General features: G+C 33.6%; 1 protein-coding gene and 1 non-coding gene across 2 annotated transcripts in view; one reads left to right on the top strand and one right to left on the bottom strand.

Annotated features, from left to right (window-relative positions):
- Positions 1-21,273, top strand: part of POF1B (POF1B, actin binding protein) — a 117,843-nt gene that overhangs the window by 77,519 nt on the left and 19,051 nt on the right. Inside the window, exons 8-14 of the mRNA XM_012812067.1 lie at positions 1,752-1,826; positions 7,995-8,087; positions 8,950-9,063; positions 10,314-10,466; positions 11,678-11,797; positions 13,118-13,246; positions 14,177-14,259. Of these exons, the coding sequence (XP_012667521.1) occupies positions 1,752-1,826; positions 7,995-8,087; positions 8,950-9,063; positions 10,314-10,466; positions 11,678-11,797; positions 13,118-13,246; positions 14,177-14,259 (767 nt within the window). The remainder of the gene's footprint in view (positions 1-1,751; positions 1,827-7,994; positions 8,088-8,949; positions 9,064-10,313; positions 10,467-11,677; positions 11,798-13,117; positions 13,247-14,176; positions 14,260-21,273) is intronic.
- Positions 17,106-17,167, bottom strand: LOC111721810. The gene has a single exon (XR_002770828.1). It is a non-coding gene; the product is annotated as a U7 small nuclear RNA (small nuclear RNA).

The raw sequence follows: 21,273 nt of genomic DNA, 5'->3' as shown, positions 1-21,273 counted from the left end.
TAGAGTGTTAAATACTACATTAGATATATGTTACCCACTTTTCTATTACTTTTACAATAAAAATATCAAAACAATTTTATTATTTAGATATGTACATTTTCTGTATTAGTGATCACACACTTGGGACCTACTCAATCATTTTTAAAGATTCTCTGAATGGGCCACTATATAATTAAGATTATTATGTGAACACTTTTGTGCTTATCTGTGGTGGTGGGTATGACCATAATTATATATTAAGGTATGAAGGTTTCTTTTTTTTTTTTTTGGTAATCAACTTTCCTTCGTATTTGCATGTTTAATGTGTGGCCCAAGACAATTATTTTTCTAATGTGATCCAAAAAAGCCAAAAATTTGGACATTGCTGATCTACATGATTAACTAAATAAACAATAAATTTAGTTTTCAACACCTTATTTGTGTGTGCCACATCAAATAGCCCTTAACCTCGAAGCCCTCAAGTGTTAATACTATTATATATGTACATTTTGTTAATAATTGCTTATAATAGAATAAGTAATCATATAGAGAAAGAACTGAAGGGTATTACAAAATCTCCATACATAGGCAAAATTAATAAACTTTAATAATGGCAGATATCTCGAAATGCATTTGTCGTAAGTGGGATAAGAGTGTGTGTGTGTAGGAAGAGGTAGCCAACCCATAGAAAGTATTTTTTATATATTTTGTAAAATTTTGTAATGAATATCTTGTAAATAATGGTATATTTAGCTACAATTTCCCATTTTCCCTATGCAGGGCAACTTTAGGGGCACTTTGTAATTTCAGTGTAATAAAGATAACACTTGCTTCTTTGTGTCAATTTTTGTCCTCATTTCTAAGGTATTGCCATACTGCATTCATTGCAATAATTCAGTAAGTCCTAAATTGCCTCTAAAGGGTACTTATATCAATTCAGCTTCTCACTTAGAATTAATTGAAACTTCTCAATGTTGCTGTGGCACCATCAAAATCTTTCAAAAGTCACCGTAGCTCTATGTAAATTCTCAATAAATCTTACAACAATGCATTTTTAAATTTAAAAAATCAGCCTCTAAAATGGCACATCACGCAACAAAACTTCCAGTTGCTGACAGATACAAAGAATAAAGTGCTTAACGGTGTTGAATAGACCATTTTGTTTTTAAATTTCTCCTTTTAAAAATAGAAATGGAAGGCTCGGCACCCATAGCACAGCAGTTACGGCATTAGCCACATAACACCAAGGCTGGTGGGTTTCAACCTGCCCTGGACCAGCTAAACAGTAACCACTGCAACCAAAAAATAGCTGCGTGTTGTGGCTGGCACCTGTAATTGCAGCTACTTGGGAGGCTGAGGCAGGAGAATCGCTTGAGGCCAAGAGTTTGAGGTTGCTGTGAGCTGTGACACCATGACACTTGTAGATGGTGTTTTTGTTCCTGGGAACTTCTGTTCGATGACGCAGGGGAAAGAACTGCAAACGGAATGAATCTTCAAGTCTAAAAAAAAAAAAAAAATAGAAATGGAAGATCTAATTTTTTTTCCAATGCTTTTCCCTAAAATGCCTGGAATTCAGTGTTTTTTCTATGGTATATGTAGAGTAATTAATTTTTTAAAGTAAAAACGGATAAGGCTAGAAATGAAAAGGTGAATTAATCTTTTAATAACCCTAACAATATGCCCCATTAACACAAAAGTATGTGTGCTGCTGACACTAAGATTAAAATGCCAATGTATATCTATTCATTATATAAGCATCTCTTTTCTTACAGTCAGAAGACATCGAATCATTGATTCCTAAAGGATTGCCTGAGTTTACAAAACAGCAAATTCGCTATATTCTGCAGGTGAGATGGGGTCAGGAGTAGACCTGTGAGAGCCATATTAACAAACTGCATCCCAAGATGCTTCACTTAATTAAGAACAGAAAGACACAAGTAAAAATACTTCTTCACAAGAGTTGATTATACATTTATTAGGCAAGCATTGCATTATTGTTTAGTCAGACTATTAAAAACTAGTATTTAATGACTAGTATTCCCCTGGTTTCAGTTTTATTGATTTCTGTTTTAAAATTGCTAAAAGAATGGGTTTTTCAAGTTCGTACCACAAAAATTATTTTGTTATTATGTTTATTATTTCATTTCTTTGCTTGTTATTTTTTTTGCTCTTCTTTGTCTAATTGCTTGATGTAGAAACTTACCTTATTGATTTTAAACCTTTTCTGTTTTCTAACATAAAGATTTAATGCTATAAATTTCCCTCTTAGCATGGCTTTAGTTGTGTATCACTAATTTTGTTATGTTGTATTTTCATTTCTTTCAATTTTATGTACCTAAGGATTATTTAAAAGTGTATTGTTTCCATACAATCATGTAGGTTTTGATCAACTAGTTCTAATTTAGTATTGAGTGGTGTTTGTTTTTCCATTCTTGTGATACTTCACTTAGGAAAATGGTCTCCAATTTCATCTAGGTTGTTACAAAAGATATCAGGTCTACATATTTTTTATGGCAGAAAAATATCTAATGATACATATATACCACAATTTATTAATCCATTCATTTATACAAGGACATTTGAGTTGTTTCTATATCTTTGTGATTTTGAATTGTGCTACTATAAACATTCAAGTGCAAGTGTCTTTATGATAAAATATCTTTTTTTCCCTTTGCATAAATATCTAGTAGTGGGATTGCAGGATCAAATGGTAGATCTACTTTTACTTCTGTGAGGAATATCCACACTACTTTCCAAAAAAGTTCAAACTGAGGGGAGGGAGAGAAGGGATGGGTAAATTTCCGCCCAGTGGGTATGTTGCATCGTTGCATGAGTATTTTTCACACTGCCTGGGTGAAGGACAACCATACAAATGCAAACTATGTAACCAAAATGCATGTATCCACACAATAATCAGAAATAAAAATAAAATAAAATGTAATTTATTTAAAAATATTGAGAAAAGTATATTGTTTAGAGATTTCAAACTGTTTAGAGATTTTCATATTTTATTTCTGTTAGTTATTTATAGTTTGATTCCATTGTGGTCAGGGGACATATTCTGCATGAGATAAATTCTTTTAAAATGGTTAAGTTCTCTTTTATGATCAAATATATGATCTCTTTTAGTATATGTCCTATGGCCACTTGAAAAGAATGTGTATTATATTGTTAGGTAGAATATTCTATAAATGTCAGTTAGATTCATTGATTTAACAATGTTGTTGAGTTATTCTATATTCTTTTTTATTTTTTGCATTATTTATTTATTTATTAGAGACAGAGTCTCACTTTGTTGCCCTCGGTAGAGTGCAGTGATATCACAGCTCACAGCAACCTCTAGCTCTTGGGCTTAGGCAATTCTCTTGCCTCAGCCTCCAAATAGCAGGGATTACAGGCACCCACCACAATGCCCGGCTATTTTTTGTTACAGTTTGGCTGGAGCCAGGTTCAAACCTATCACCCTCAGTATATGAGGCTGGCACCCTACCCACTGAGCACAGGCGCCCCCCAGTTATTCTATATTCTTGATCATTTTCTCCCTAATACTTCTACCAGTTGCTGAGAAAGGAATAGAGAAGTCTTTAATTGTGGATAATTGTGGATTTATCTGTTTCTCCTTTCAGTTCTATAAGATTTTGTTTCACACATTTTGCTGCCTTATTATTTGCTGCATAAACACTTAGGATTGCTACATCTTCTTATTAGATTAATCCTATTATTATTATGTAGTAACTATCTCCATCCTTGATAATTTTCTTTGTTCTGATCCTTGGTAATTTTCTGTGTTCTGAACCAGATTTTATTTAATATCAGTAAAGAAGCTCCTGCTTTCTTTGGATTAACAATTGTATGGTGCATTTTTCCAACTTTTTAATTTTTTTTCTTAAATTTTAGAATATTATGGGAGTACACATGTTTTGGTTACATAGTTTACTTTAGTATATTTAAGTCAAAGTTGTAAGTGTGCAATTTTCTCTGAAAGTAAGGGATATACCTGATAGGTATGAGTTTACCAAATTCCTCTCTCCAATGTATCTCTTATGTATGAATTTACCCATCTTCATTTACTTTCATATATGACAGTAAACAAGGGTTTTAAAGCAACTGTCACAAAATAATTCAAGAAGAAACTACAAGAAGACTTAAAACAAAAGCATACAATGTCTCAACAGCAAAATATAAAGTCTCAGAAAAGAAATAGAAAATACAAGTATAAAGAGGAAATAAAAAATACATGAAAGTAAAAGAGGATGGATAAATTCATATATATATGAAATTCAATATATGAAATTTATATTCAATATGAAATATACATATGAGAATATATACAATAATTTATATTATATTATAAAAGAGGATAGGTAAATTCATGTATATGAAATTCAATATATATGAAATATACATATGAGTATATATAATAATTTTTATGATATTTGAAGTAAGATTCTTATAGACAACATACAGTTGGGACATTTTGTTTTATTTATCTACTCTGTCAATCTCTGTCTTTAACTGGTATGTTTTCTAAAAATTTCAATTATTGATATATTACGCTAGATGTGTAATTTTTTTTTTTTTTTTGGTTTTCTGTTTGTTCTATTTTCTGTTTACCAGTGTTCTTTGTCATGCTTTCCTATAGATTACTTAAACTTGTTTTAGAATTACTTTTTGATTTGCCTCTAATGCTTTTGGGGACATCTTTTTTAAGTATAGATTTTTTAGTGGTTGTTCTAGGTATTATATATCCATAACTTATCCCAGTAAATTGTGTCAATGTTTTAACAGTTTCAGTGAATGTAGAAAAGTTTGCTTCCTTTATTTCTCTTTACCCTCTACATTTATAATTATCTTAAGTATTCCCTCTACCTCCAATGAGAACTAAATTAGACAGTGTTTATATATATATATATACACACACACACACTTTTTTTGCTTAAACTATTTAATATAATTTAGAAAACTCAAGAGAAGTAAGAAGACCTTTTATATTTACCCATATTTTTCTTACCATGCTATTTGTCCTTCTTAGTGTCCCAAATTCCTTTTGTTACTATTTTCTTCCTTTTTAGAGAACTTATTTCAGCTATTCTTTTAGGGTATGCTGACTAGTGACAAATTATTTTCATTTTCCTTCACCTGAAAATATGATTGTTTTCCTCTTCATTCCTAAAGGATAATTTCACTAGATATAGAATTTGTAGTTGACAATTCTTTTGTTTTATCACTTTAAAAAGCTTGTCAGTTCCTTCTACCCTCTAATGAGAAACTATTGTCATTTGACTTATTATTCCCAATAGCTAAGGATTTTTTTTTTGTTGCTTTCAACAATTTTTAATTTACCTTTAGTTTTAAGAAGTTTGACTCTGATTTGCTTGACTATGAGTTTCTCTGGGTTTATACTGTTTGGGATTTATTTAGCTTCTAGAATATATATGTTGATGTTTTTGCTAATTTGAAGAAGTACTCACGAATTTTTGACAGTATTTTTTCAGCTCCACCTTCTTTCTCCTTTTCTTTCAGCACTCTAATAACATGAGAGTCAGATAATTATAATCCCATAGACCCCTAGGTCTGTTTATTTTTTTTCAATCTATTTACTTTCTGATATTTGAATTATGTATTTCTATTGTTCTCAATGGTTAATTCATTCCTGTTCTTTCTATTCTGCTTTTTAGCTTATTTGTTGAGATTTTTTTTTGTTTTGTTCTTTTTTCTCTGATTGTTGTAGTTATTGAACTTTTCAATTCTAACATTTCTGTTTAGTGACCCTTTATACATGTATTTTCTATTTCTTTACTGAGGCTTTATGTTTTGCTGTTGAGAAATTGTATGCTTTTGTTTTAAGTCTGATTGTAGTTTCTTCTTGAATTATTTTGTGACAGTTGCTTTAAAACCCTTGTGCAATAAGCCTAACATTTTTGTTATGTTGATGTTGGCATCTATTTATTGCTTTTTCTTAAGAGCTGAGATTTTCCTTGGAAAATCTTCTTTCCTTAGAATAAACATGTGGTTTTCAATCAAACCATGGCATTTTTGCTACTATCTTATGACATTCTGGATATCACTCAAATATTCTATTTTTGCCAGACTCTTCTGATGCTCTGAAACATCAGAGAAAGTACAGGCACTGCCTAATACTACCAGCCAGAAGTGGAAGTCAATGTTCCCCCACTGAACCCCTCTTGATGTGATAGGGTGAAATACCAAGCTTCTTTCATGATCTCAACTGATACCACAATGCTTAGGGCTTTATTTTTGCCCAGGGGGTATGAAAGCCCCATCTCTCCACTTGGCCTTCTCTGACACCAACCTGATGAATCCTGTTGATGTACCTTCCTAGGCCTGCCATGGGGAGATATCTAGGCTCACCCTTTGGCCTTTGATGGTTTGGGTGTGAGTACAGTTGTAGCTTTTTCTGTGTTGTTTGAAGTAGAATGGTCACTATCTGAAAGTTTTCTGTCTTGCTAGGCTGCCTCTTTCACTCTCCTTTGGCTACAGAAATAAAGATTTTCTCAGGACTTTCACTGATACATCTGGATTATCACCTTCCCCCAACATCAGCCTGATATATGAACCAAAAAGAAAATCCAGGAACTCACTATTGTGTCATTCATCAGGTTCCAAGTCCCATAATCAGTCTTCTTTCATTTCACCATTCTATGTATTTTTATATTTGTTTTATAAATTATGTCCAGGATTTTTAGTTGTACTTAAACAGGAGGACTAGGGGAAAATATTTCAATCTTTCCAGAAGCTGAAGTTGCCAGTTTTTTAAACCATTTTTCTTTGAAGAAAAGAGAGTAATCTAATGAAAAAGTTTCTATCAACTGGGCATAGTGGCTCAGGCCTGTAATCCTAGCACTCTGGGAGGCCAAGGCAAGTGGATTGCTTAAACTCAAAAGTTCGAGACCAGCCTGAGCAAAAGTGAGACCCTATCTCTACTAAAAATAGAGAAAAAGAGGCAAGAGGAGCGCTTGAACCCAAGAGTTGAAGGTAACTGTGAGCCTTTACATCACAGCACTCTACCCAGGTTGACAGCTTGAGACTCTGTCTCAATAAAGGAAAAAAAGTCTCTCTTTCCCTTTGAAAATTTGAAGTGGTTCTATACTGCAGAGTTAAATTTAATTAGTATTATAGTCTCACCTCAGGCAAGATTTATGCACTTGGTAGTACACTTAGGAAGATTAATTTTATTACTTGGAAGTTGACTATTTCTTCTCTTCTAATCCTTTTTTTTTTTTTTTTTTTGAGACAGAGTCTCACTTTCTCACCCTTGGTAGAGTGCTGTGGCATCATAGCTCATAGCAACCTCAAACTCTGGGCTCAAGTGATTCTCTTGCCTCAGCCTCCCAAGTAGCTGGGACTACAGGCACTGGCCACAACACCTGGCTATTTTTAGAGACAAGGTCTTTCTCTGGCTCAGGCTGGTCTCAAACCTGTGAGCTCAGGCAATCCACCTGCCTTGGCCTACCTGAGTGCTAAAATTACAGGCATAAGCCACTGCATCCAGCCATCTCTTCTAATCTTTTAAATAAACACAAGAAAAATTTAAACTTTTAAATTTTTAAATTGGCTCCTGTGGCTCAATGAGTAGGGTGCTGGCCCCATATACTGAGTGTGGCTATGAGCTGTGATGCCACAAAACTCTACTAAGGGTAACAAAGTGAGACTCTTGTCTCCAAAAAAAAAAAAAGAAAAGAAAAGAAAAGAAAGAAAAAATTATACTTTGTTGATAAGATTTTGTTTTGTAAGAAAGATGATACTTTCTCAAGAAAATAATAATAAGCACTTGTTCTAAATACACAAGTACCTCTTCAGGGAAATTGCTTGGATTGTGTAAACACACTATTGACAAAATGCCATGTATATAGTATCACTGTTCTATTATTGTCATATCAAAATAAAATTATTAAGTTTTCTGATAGTAGCACAAAAATAAGATTACTCTAGCTTATATTGCCTGTTTTCACATGTTAGTAAAAGTAAACCATTAATTGGTTTTTTTCCTCCAGATGAGAAATATGTCTGATAAGTCACTCCGGCTAGTGCTGTCCACATTTAGCAACATACGGGAGGAACTTGGGCATCTTCAAAATGACTTGACAGTAAGATTTATTTGTATTTTTCTTTCCAATGCCTTCTTAGTTCCTATCTTCCTAATACAGAAATAAAGATATTTAGTCCAACTTTCAAAAGTTTAGTACAGTGCAACAATATTATGTTCCCTCAGACATAACTAAATTATTTTCTTCAAACAGTTGATTAGGGTTAGGAGAAGAGAAAAGAGCTGTCCATTGTGTAAGTGAAAAAAATGTTGGACATACACTTAGTATTTAGTTTACCCCTAAGATAATTTAAAACTTAGAGTCAGAGATTAGGCTGCAAAATTAAAATAGTGTGACTCATTGAAGGTGAATTTCACCATTTTGTATATAATAAAGCATACTCCAAATTTCTATTCAAAAATTATAACTTCAAAATTTCTTTCTCCGAGAAATTTAACCTTTTCTATTTTAATTAGTATTCCTGGTGCCATCAGCTAGATACATTCAGAATATTTTCCATATAATAAATCAATTTTTGAGGATTTTGGAGTTGTGTTTTTGTTGTTTCTTGAGTTATAATGAACACATTTAGACTCTAAATTAAAGATTTACCACTTGCAAGGATTAAGAAGGATTTCTTGTACTTTGGGCAAAAACATTGAAATATTTCAGAAGGTTCTGCTTCATTGCACTTAGAGTTAGTCGTTCCATCAAAATCTCTCCTTAAATACAGGTTTCTAATATTTCTATCCTATTCTTCTATCTCATATTTTGCTTAATTTTTAAGAATTTTGCTTTATTAAGCAAGTACAAATGAAACGAGTGCTTATTTAAATTTTTCAAGGTAAATCAGTCCTTGTATTATGTAACTGTTGACAAGTATCTATAATTCTGAGTCATAATAAATAATTTATGCTTTTAGTCACTGGAAAATGACAAGATAAGACTTGAGAAAGACTTAGCATTCAAAGATACACAAATAAAAGAGTATGAAGAACTCTTGGCATCAGTGAGAGCAAATAATCGCCAGCAGCAGGTAAGTTGATGCTTTTATTGATTATAAACTAGATCAATAGATTTTTATATGTACAATTACTAAAACATTAGAATTATAAGATATAATCCAGGTAGACATGATGAAACAATTTTTTCTTATGAGAATTGAGTGGTTTGGGGTATTTACAATAACTGAAATCTCTCCTAGAACAAAAGATAATGTCATACATTTTAGATGTAAAGTATATATATGGTACAAAATTATCTGTGTGGTTGGATGTTAAAAATTGTGTAAATACCAAAAATATAGGTTTGCTCGTATATTTAATCTACTAACATGTCAATGAAAAAAAAGATTTGCAAATATTAATGCATGTTTGTGCAGTGAATAAATGAATGAATAAATTCTAGAGGAGCTCTCCAGATGTCTGAGCAGAGATTATTCCTAGGAAATTGTAATGAGTCTTAAAGCTCACTTCTTACTAATTTCCACTCCTATGAAAGCCTCAAATTATTGCTCAGTTACTAGTTTTCACATAAGTAATGAGGCATATGGTTATATGGTAACTTTTGTGCCTACTAGGTGGCAGGATACAGTATTGTGAAAGGGTAGCAAGAGTCTGATTGTTAAATTGGGACATTAAAAATTCATCTAGTATTGATTCCTTCTCACTAATGATAGGCAAGTTAGACTAGAGGCAAGATTATATTTTACATGGCTAATTTAATATACCATCTAAGGGCAAAAATATAAGAAAATTGGACATGAACAAATAATTTCTTGATTTTAGCTGGGTGTCACTGTATTATAGGATTGTACCTATAATCCTATCACTTTGCGAGTCTGAGATGGGAGGACTACTTGAGGCCAGGGTTGCAAGACCAGCCTAGGAAACATAACAAGACCCCCATCTCCACAAAAAATAAAAATTAGCAGGGTGTTTCCTGTAATCCCAGCTATTTTGGAGGCTGAGGCAGGAGAATTACTTGATCTTGGGTGTTCAAGGCTGTAGTGAGCAATGATTGTGCCACTGAACTCCAGCCTGGGTAACGAAGTGAGAATTAGTTACTAAAAAATGAAAAAGAAATTGGAGTGGCGCCTATGGCTCAAAGGAGTAGGGTGCCGGCCCCATATGCCAGAGGTAGTGGGTTCAAACCCAGCCCTGGCCAAAAACTGAGAAAAAAAATGAAAAAGAAATTACTTGCTTTGACTGAATGAATCATTTAAAAGAGCACTCCCTCACAGAAAGTAAAATGCATTTGTCTCATGTACCTGTGTCTTCTTTACAGCAAGTACTTCAAGACTCAATCTCAAAATGCCAGGCTCTGGAAGAAAACAATCTCTCTCTTCGACATACACTATCAGACATGGAATATAGACTAAAAGAATTAAAATATTATAAACATAATTTAGAGGAAGAGAATAAAAATCTTAGAATGCAGGTATTAAAACTTCATTTTTTATTTCAAATTAATATGAGGGTACAAATGTTTAGGTTACTTTGTCCTCACTTCTAGAGTATAAAACTTTGTTTTAAATATATAGTATTGCCTTAGTTGTGCTATTGTAATCCTAGCATTGAAAATAATATACATGTACACCATGGAATACTATGTGGCCCTAAAGAAGGATGGAGACTTTACTTCCTTCATGTTTATATGGATGGAACTGGAAAATGTTCTTCTTAGCAAAGTATCTCAAGAATGGAAGAAAAAGTATCCAATGTACACAGCCCTATTTTGAAACTAATTCATAGCTTTTATAGGAATGTCATAACCTAATTATAGCCTTAGAATATGGGAAGGGGGTGGGAGGGTAAGAGAGGGGAGTGGATGGGGGGAGGGAGGGAGATTGGTGGGGTCACCTCTATGGTTTATCTTACAAGGGTACAAGTGAATCTTTCTAAAAGCAGAGTATGAATGTTTTAACTCAATAACTAAGAAAATGACATGAAGGTTATCTTGACCAGTTTGATGAGAGTATTTAAAAATGTACATGAAAACAGCACACTGTACCCCATGATTGCATTAATGTACACAGTTATGCTATAAGAAATTTAAAAAAAGAGAGAAAGAAAAAGAAAATAATAAATATATTTGTGTGTGTATGTATATATATATTCTATTTATCTTTTTGGTTTGGGACACAATCTCACTCTGTTGCCCCAGGCTAGAGTGACAAGGGATTATAGTTCACAGCAACCTCAGACTCCTGGGTTCAAGTGATCCTCTTCTTGCCTCAGACTCCCTAGTAGCTGGGACTACAACCACCCACCACAACACCCAGCTAGTTTTTTCTATTTTTAGTAGAGATGGGGTCTCACTCTTGCTCAATCTGGTCTTAAATTCCTTGGCTCAAGAGACCCTCTTGTCTTGGCCTCCCAGAGTTGTTAGGATTATAGGCGTAAGCCATTGTGCCCCGGCCTATTCTACTTACCTTGAGAAAATACAAGGACTGCTTTCTGATGAATTAACACACAGTTGGGTCTTATCTCACTGACACTTGAGCTTTTTAACATAGTTTCTGAAAATTACTATCATTATTTCAATGTCTTTTTTTATCATGTGGTTTTCATCTGCTAATAATCCTTCTAATGTAATGTGTATTTCCTTCATAATAACCTAATTACAGAAAATGATTTTATCTTGTGTAGGTTTCTGAGACTTGCACAGGCCCAATGTTGCAGGCTAAAATGGATGAGATTCGCAACCATTACACAGAGATGCTAAAAAACTTGAGAATGGAGAAAGATAGAGAGATTTGCAAGCTCATGGTATGTTGATCCTACAATGCATAAATACACAGGTCAGCACAAACTATCTAAGAAGATAAAGATGGTTTCAAGTTTAAAGCTACAAGGAAAAATTAACCAAAAGTAGAGTTTTAGGACTACAGTATGCTGGAGAATCTTTCATTTTAAAATGACATTATTATGTATAAAGTAGAACTGTTTTCTAGTTTTGCATAATCTTTTTCTAGGAAAGTAAAAGATGAAATTCATTTCCATGTTTTGTTTTTTTAATAATTTCTTTTTTGGAGGCCAGTGGAGAACTCTTTGTGATCTTACTAAAAGCATGCTGATGTGGGCCAGAGCAATGTTTGAGTTTATCCATCAAAGCTAAAAGTGGATTCATCAAAATTTGAGGGATGATAAATAACAAAGATTTTAAGGGATGATAAATAACAAAGACTTTGTTAAACATGAGAATATAAACAGTGTTGAATTTTATGTACCTATAATTGGCATCAAAATTAAGATGGCATTTGCAAGAATAAATTACCTTGTCTTGTAATTCTAGGTTGAATTAACCTAGTCTAACCCTTAATTTACTGTTTTCTGAATGTACTTACATATTTTAATGAATGATAAACACATATTTCTTTCTCCGAATTTCAGTATATAATCTTTACCAAATATCAAAATGAAAAAAAAATTGTTTAAAAAGCCTACCAATTTTTCTGGCAAACTTCTTCCACCTATTTCTTTTCCATTTCAATGTAACTAATACAACTTCAAGCTGGCAGCAATCTATGCACACATAAAAGGTAAAGAGGAAAATGGATAAGATTTGTAGTCAGGAGACCTGTCTTGGAGTGGCACCTATGTGACTCTATGTCATTTAACCTCTATGGAACTCATTACCTGTTTTGTAGTAATAAAGCATAGTAATGCTTATCTCACAGGGATGCTATGAGGACTGAGATAAGTTATGCAGAGGAATATTTTGAGAACCAAAAATCAAGACATAATATTAATTATTTGTGTTGGGATTTTCTTAATTAGTATTTGAAGGAATTGAAAGTGCTTACATTCTTAGCTTTATTTTAAATGTTGTAGCCCAAGACTGTTACTTATATAATGCTTAAATAGCCTAAATAGCAAAGGCACCTTAACAAAAAAGGACAAATTCCTAATTGGCATTTCAATTCACATTTTATATGCATATAATTGTATAGAAGTTTTTAACCATTGATATTTTACTTTTCATTTCATAATTAGCTATGTGAATTTGTGTCATTAAACCTCCCTGGAACTCAGTTACATATTTTGTAAATGAAGGTTATAATAATACTTATTATTTTTAATCCTTAGTCCCAATTAAACCAGTACCAAAAAGATGTTTCAAGAAAAGAAGGAAGTTGTACTGACTTCCAGTTTAAGCTTCATGAACTGACAGGCTTGCTGGAAGAGAAGGATTCCCTTATAAAGCGTCAGTCAGAGGTAAAAAAAGGAAGGGTTGGGATGAAGAGAAATAATACAAATGAGTCCTATAGGATAAATACTTCCCATGGACTAGAAAAAGGCACATTTCCAAGATTCACTTTATTACCTGAACTAGAATGTAAATGCCTGTGAAGAAGTAGAAGATACATATAATATTTCAGGAAAAACTATTAAAATGAAATCTAGAATGAAGCAAAAAATAAGTTCTATAGTACATTTAGTATTTTAAGACATTTATTTTATATCTCATTATTAGTCAAACTCCCAATAAGACTGTGAGCTCCTTGGTAGATTATGAGCTGATTCATCAAAGTACTGTGTTATATTCCACTCTAAATATAAAGCTTGTCGCCCGGGATCTGGCATTCAATAGGTACTGATGTGTAGTCAGGAGACCTGTCTTGGAGTGGCACCTATGTGACTCTGTGTCATTTAACCTCTATGGAGCTCAAAAGGAATTACCAAAAACAATGGGCTAATATTGTATTGCTGATATTGAACAAGTGGTGCTTGTATTAATTTTCAGTGATGGACTTCCTGTTAGTAATCTATATCTGCTTCCATATTGAGATTTCAATACTTTTCTGCTATGGTTATACTTTTCAAGCTTTCTGGGACAAAATTTTCACATCTTCATATTGAGAAACATGCCCATTCAATATCAAGTAATCTCAAGTAATAGATACAAGTATACTGTATACTATTATCAGTTAGTGGTTTCATGCATATCTGTATAATATAACTTGTTAGGTACGTGAAGCAACACTACATGATATTATTAAACAAATGGGAAAAGAACAATCTTACCTTAAGACTGAAAAGAAAAGGGGGTAATTATTCTTCATAACATTGATATCTATCGAACATACCTCTTTCCTCATGTTTCTACTTTCCATCGAATGACTTATGTTGTCTTTTATTTATAAGGAACTCTCAAAGTTGAGACAAGAAATACATTCATCTCATAATCAACCCTCCAATGGTGGAAGGACTACTATTACTACTAAAAAGTAAGGTATTTTTAAATAAAATTTGAATATGACTGTGGTTATTATATAGTCGAAGTTATTGCATATTTAATTGATACATATTATATAGAGTTAATTGCATATTTAATTGATATATATTATACAGAGTTTTCTCCTGGCCAGTCATTCTACTGAAAAATAAATATTCACTGTGAAAGTGAAAAACAATTTTTAAACCAATTACATTAGTTATGACACTTTCTGATGCATGTAACAGAGACCCATCTTAAACTGGGAATTAGTTAATTCACTTCATTAGTGTTGCTTGGCACCCAGATGGATTTGTATACTCAAAATATATCTTTATGTCTGTCTTTACATCTTGACTCTGTTCTTTCCTGTGTAGATGTCATTCTTAGGCTCCCCCTTCATGGTAGTGATAAGACCATAGCTTACATTCTAGCAATTTACTGAACCAAAGTGTAAAGTAACTCTGAACAGCTTTATAAAAAGTCTATTTTTGATAATTCATATAAATGAAATAATATAATATGTAGTGTCTGTGACTAAATTCTTTCATTTGCATAATTTTTTCAAGATGCATCTGTACATTAGCATGTGTCAGGACTTCATTCCTTTTGGTTGCTAAATAACACCCTATTTTATAGATACACAACATTTTATATATTCATCAGTTGACGGACATTTCAGTTGTTTTCAATTTTTGGCTATTGTGGATAGTGCTGCTATGAACACCTATGTATAAATTTGTGTAGTATATATATTAATTTCTTTCAAATATGTACATAGGAGTGGAATTTATGCATCACTTGATAACTCTATGTTTGACAGCCATACTATTTTCTAAAGCAGCTGCATCATTATACACTTACACTCATCTTTGCCACCACTTTTTTTTAAATAACTTTATTATGATATAATTCACACCACACAGTTCAGCCATTGAAAATGTACAGTAAATGGATTTTTTTGCATATGCACTGAATTGTGCAACGATCACCACAATTTAACTTTAGAACACTTTCATCATCTCCCCAAATTGCCCTGTTCCCACTAACAGTCACCTCCCATTCCTGCTTCCCCTCTCAGCTATAGGCAACTACTAATTTTTCTATCTCTATATATTTGCTTATTCTGGATGTTCCATATAAAGTGGAATCATGCAGTATGTGCCCTTTTGTGTCTGATTCTTTGATATAGCATAATGTTTTCAAGGCTTATCCATATTGTAGCATGTATCAGCATTGCATTCTTTTTATTGACAATAATATTTCATTGTTAGGGGAAAACCATATTTTAGTAAACTGTTTATCAGCTGGTGAATATTTGGTTTGTTTCCACTTTTTGGCTATTATGAATAATATGGCTATGAACATTCTTGCACAAAGAATTATATAAGGGTACAAATGTTTATGTTATGTTGTTTTCATTTCTAAAGTAAAGTTCAAGTTGTCTTTGTACTCTTTGTGGTGGGTGTATGTTTCCAAGTCTTTTGGTATATACCTAGGAGTAGAATTGCTAGGTCATATGATAACTCCATTTGGCATTTGAAAGGACTGCAAAAGTATATCTTTTTTTTTTCAATCAAATACTTATGATTTATCTCTGGACTATCAATTTTAATCACTTATGTATATGTTTATCCATATTTGGTACCATATCTTTTGATTATAGTTTTCTGGTAAGTTTATTTTCTTAATTGGGGATTCATTGAGAGTACAAGATGTGTCATACACTGAGATCCCACCCCCTCCCTCCTTCCTTCTCTCTCCTCTTCTTTTGCCCCACCCCCTCCCTCCTCCTCTCTCTCTCTGCTCTTCCCTTTCCGCACCACCACTGTGCTATTAATTGTCATTAATTGTCCTCAAATCAAGATTGAATAAATAGGATTGATGCTTCTCCATTCTTGTGATGCTTTACTAAGAATAGTATGTTCCGCTTCCATCCAGGTTAATACAAATGCTGTGAAGTCTCCATTTTTTTAATGGCTGAATAACATTCCATGGTATACACGTACCACAGCTTGTTAATCCATTCCTGGGTTGGAGGGCATTTAGGCTGTTTCCACATTTTGGAAATTGTAAATTGAGTTGCAATAAACAGTCTAGTGCAAAGGTCCTTATGATAAAAGGTTTGTGTTTTTTTTTTTTTTTCCTTCTGGTTAGATGCCCAATAATGGGATTGCAGGATCAAATGGGAAGTCTAGCTTGAGTTATTTGAGGTTTCTCCATACTTCCTTCCAAAAATGTTGTATAAGTTTACAGTCCCACCAGCAGTGCAAAAGGGATCCTTTCTATTCCACATCCACACCAGCATCTGCAGTTTTCTATTCCACATCTGCATCAAAATCTGCAGTTTTGAGATTTTGTAATGTGGACCATTCTCACCAGGGTTAGATGACATCTCAGGGTGGCTTTAATTTGCATTTATCTTATAATTAAGGATGATAAGCATTTTTTCATATGGTTGCTAGCCATTCATCTGTCTTTTTGAGAGAAGGTTCTGATCATCTGTCTTCTTTTTCCAATTCTGTAAGATGGCTTGTGAATTTTTTGATGTGCTCTTTTTCTGTTTTTTGAATGTAGGCTTCTAAAGCGATAAATTTTCCTCTCAGGGCTGTTTTTGCTGTATCCCACAGGTTTTGGTAGCTTGTATCTTCATTATTGTTGTGCTCAAGGAAATTAATGATTTCCTTTTTTATGTCTTCCTGCACCCATCTGTTATTTAGCATAAAGTTGTTTAATTTCCATGCCTTTGTGTAGGGTTGAACGTGTTCACTGAAGTTTCAACTCATTGGAGTTGAATTCCACCTTTAGTGCCTTGTGGTCTAAAAAGATTCAAGGTAGAATGTATATTCCTTTTTTTGGGAGAGTCTTCTGGTAGAGACCAGAAAACCTGCTAGACAAATTCTAAAAGAGCTGTAATACTGAAGGACGTATATTCTTTAGCTTTGGGATGGAGTGTTCTATATATGTCTATCAAGCACAGTTGTTCTAGGGTCTAATTTAAGTCCCTTATATCTTTGTTTAATTTCTGTTTAGAGGGTGTGTCCAGCTATATAATAGTAGTGTTAAAATCTCCTGTTATTATGGTGTTATAGGATATCATATTGCTCAGAATAATTAAGGTCTGTTTCAAGAATCTGAGAGCATTCAAGTTGGTTACATAAATATTTAGAATTAAAATGTCCTCTTGTTATATTTTTCCTTTGACCAATATGAAGTGTCCATCTTTGTTTTTTTTTTTTTTACTTTATTTGCTTTAAATCCACATGTATCTAAAAATAAGATTGCAATCCCTCTTTCTGAGCCTCTCTTCTTTTTGTCAACACTCCCTTTTACTCACCCCACTCCTTGCCTTTTTTCCTTTATTTTTTAAATCTTTTTTCCCCCTTTTGCTCTTCAATCTTCTCATCCTTCTGGTTCTGTAACAAAAGGACTCATCAAAAACTTAGGCCAGAGGCACAGTTACTTAAAGAGAAAGAGGAAGTGAAGTAAAAATTAGGGAAGGAAAACAGATAAAAGAAAACACTCACAAGGAAGAATCAGCAGAAAAATCCTGGCAACATGAAAAACCAGTCCAGAGCAATCCCCCAAGGGACTGTGAGCTAGCTACTGCAGAGGAGTCCACCTATAAGGAAATGTTAGAAATGACAGAAGGGGAATTTAAAATACAGATGATGAAAACAATGAAGAAAATTGCTGAGAAAGTGGAAAATAACCAAAAAACAATGAACGAAATTGTTGAGAAAGTGAACAATAACCAAAAGGAAATCCAAAAACAGAATCAAATAAGAGATGAATGATATGAGGACGACAGAAAGGATATAGCAGAGCTAAAGGGACTGAAACAGTCAATTAGGGAACTTAAAGATGCAATAGAAAGTATCAACAACAGATTAGATAATGCAGAAGAAAGAATCTCAAAGGTAAAGGACAAAGCTCTTGACATAACTCAGATAGTTAAAGTGGCAGAAAAGAAGAGAGAGAAAGCAGAATGTTCAGTGGCAGAATTATGGGAATTTGTGAAGCATTCAAACATATGAGTCATAAGTATCCCACAAGGGGAAGAAGAATGCCCTAGAGGAATAGAAGCCATACTAGAGAATATTATAAATGAAAATTTCCCAAATGTCACCAAAGATTCTGACACACTCCTCTCAGAGGGATATTGGACCTCAGGTCACCTCAACTCTAATTGAGCTTCTCCAAGGCACATTGTGATGAACTAGTCCAAAATCAAGACAAAAGAAAAAAAAATTGCAAGCTGGCAGGAGTAAGCACCAACTGACCTATAGGGGCAGATCCATCAGGGTGATCACAAACTTCTCTAATGAAACTTTTCAAGCCAGAAGACATGGTCATCCACCTTTAATCTACTTAAACAGAACAACTTCCAGACCAGAATTCTATATCCTGCTAAGCTAAGCTTTAAAATTGATGGAGAAATCAAATCTTTTACTGATACTCTAACATTGAGGGAATTTGCCACAACAAGACCAGCTCTACAGGAAATACTTCAACTTGTTCTACACATTGACCATCAAAAGGGACCACCAGCAAAGTAAGCACCCAGAAAATAAAGGACAGAACCTAGCTTTCACAGTAATGCAAAAGACTAAACTAAGCGATGGACTTTCACAAAATAAGATGAGTAGAACACTACCACATTTATCAATTATTTCAGTAAATGTTAATAGCTTGAACTCCCCACTGAAGAGGCACAGATTGGCTGATTGGATTAAAAAACACAAGCCATCCATTTTCTGTTTGCAGGAAACACACTTAGTTTCAAAAGACAAATTATAGCTCAGAGTCAAGGGTTGGAAGACAATTTTTCAGGCAAATGGAATCCAGAAGAAAAGAGGGGTTGCAATCTTATTTTTGAACACATGTGGATTTAAAGCAACTAAAGTCAAAAAAGACAAAGATGGTCACTTCATATTGGTTAAGGGAAAAAATACAAGAAGAGGACATTTCAATTCTAAATATTTATGCACCCCACTTAAATGCTCCCAGATTCTTGAAACAGACCTTACTTAGTCTAAGCAATATGATATCCTATAACACCATAATAACAGGGAACTTTAACACTCCTCTCCCAGAGCTGGACAGAACCTCTAAACAGAAATTAAACAAAGATATAAGAGACTTAAATGAAACCCTAGAACAACTGTGCTTGATAGACGGATATCAAGTACTCCATCCTAAAGATAAAGAATATACATTCTTCTCATCACCCCATGGAACATTCTCCACTTGTTGTTTTTGTCTCTTGGATTATAGTCATCCTAGATGAGGTGGTAGAATGTGGTATCCAATTATAGTTTTCATTTGTATTTTCCTGATAACTAAGGTTGCTTAGCATTCTTTCATATGCTTATTGGTCATTCACATATCTGATTTGGAGAAATGTCTATTCAAATTATTTTTCTTTTTTCCAATATATATATTTCCGGTTTATTTTATATATATATATATATATATTATTAAATGATAGCTGTGAACATTAATGAAATCATAGGGTACAGTGTGGAGTTTTCATATACATTTTGAAATATTTTCATCAAACTGGTTAAAATAGCCTTTATGTCATTCTTTTAGTTATTGTGTTATGATGATTATGTTCTACTCTTAGAAAGATTCATTTTTACCCTTGTAAGACAAACCATAGAAGTGATCCCTCCAATCACCCTCTTTCCACCCATCCCCTCTCCCCTCCCCCTCCTCATATTCTTAGGCTATAATTAGGTTATAGCTTTCATATGAAAGCCATAAATTAGTTTCATAATAGGGCTGTGTACATTGGATACTTTTTCTTCCATTCCTGGGATACTTTGCTAAGAAGAATATTTTCCAGCTCCCATTCATGTAAACATGAAGCATGTAAAGTCTCCATCTTTCTTTATGGCTGTATAGTATTCCATGGTGTACATATACCATACCACAATTTATTGATCCATTCGTGGATGGATGGGCTATTGGGCTTCTTCCATGACCTGGCAATTATGAATTGGGCTGCAATAAACATTCTGATACAAATATTTTTGTTGTAATGTGGTTTTGGTCTTCTGCATATATACCTAATAAAGGAATTGCAGGATCAAATGGCAGGTCTGTTTTCAGTTCTCTAAGTGTTCTACAGACACCTTTCCAAAAGGAACGTATTAGGTTGTATGCCCACCAGCAGTGTAGAAGTGTTCCCTTTTCTCCACATCCATGCCAGCATCTCTGGTTTTGGGATTTTGTGATATGGGCTAATCTTACTGGACTTAGGTGATATTTCAAAGTAGTTTTAATTTGCATTTTTCTGATGATTAAGGATGGTGAGCATTTTTTCATATATCTGTAGGCCATGCACCTATATTCTTTAGATAAATTTCACTTCAAGTCCCTTGCCCACCCTGAGATGGGATCATTTGTTCTCTTCTTGTTAATATGTTTGAGTTCTCTATGGATTTTGGTTATTAAATCTTCATCAGAGAAATAACCTGCAAATAGCTTCTCCCATTCTGAGGGCTGTCTGCTTGCTTTACTTACTGTGTTCTTGGCTGTGCAGAAGCTCTTTAGTTTGATCAGGTCCCAGCAGTGTATTTTTGATGTTGCTTCAATTGCCCAGGGGGTCCTCCTCATAACATTTTCTCCCAGGCCGATTTCTTCAAGTGTTTTCCCTACATTTTCTTCTTGTATTTTTATGGTTTCATGTCTTAAGTTTAAATCTTTAATCCAGTGAGAGTCTATCTTAGTTAATGATGAAAGGTGTGGGTCTAGTTTAAGTCTTCTACAGGTCGCCAGCCAGTTCACCTAGCACGATTTGTTAAGTAGGGAATTTTTTCCCCACTCAATGTTTTTAATTGGCTTGTCAAAGATCAGGTAGCGGTAAGTAGCTGGATTCATCTGTTGGCTTTCTATTCTGTTCCATACATCTCCCTCTCTGTTTTTGTGCCAGTACCATGCTGTTTTAATCACTATTGATTTATAGTATAATCTGAGGTCTGGTAGCGTGATTCCTCCGGCTTTGTTTTTATTCCTGAGT

Source organism: Otolemur garnettii, unplaced genomic scaffold (genome assembly GCF_000181295.1).
Source record: "Otolemur garnettii isolate 467f Iridium unplaced genomic scaffold, OtoGar3 scaffold00186, whole genome shotgun sequence".
NCBI lineage: Eukaryota > Metazoa > Chordata > Mammalia > Primates > Galagidae > Otolemur > Otolemur garnettii.
Note: the sequence above shows the minus strand (reverse complement) of the source record. Positions and strands in the feature narration are given on the sequence as shown.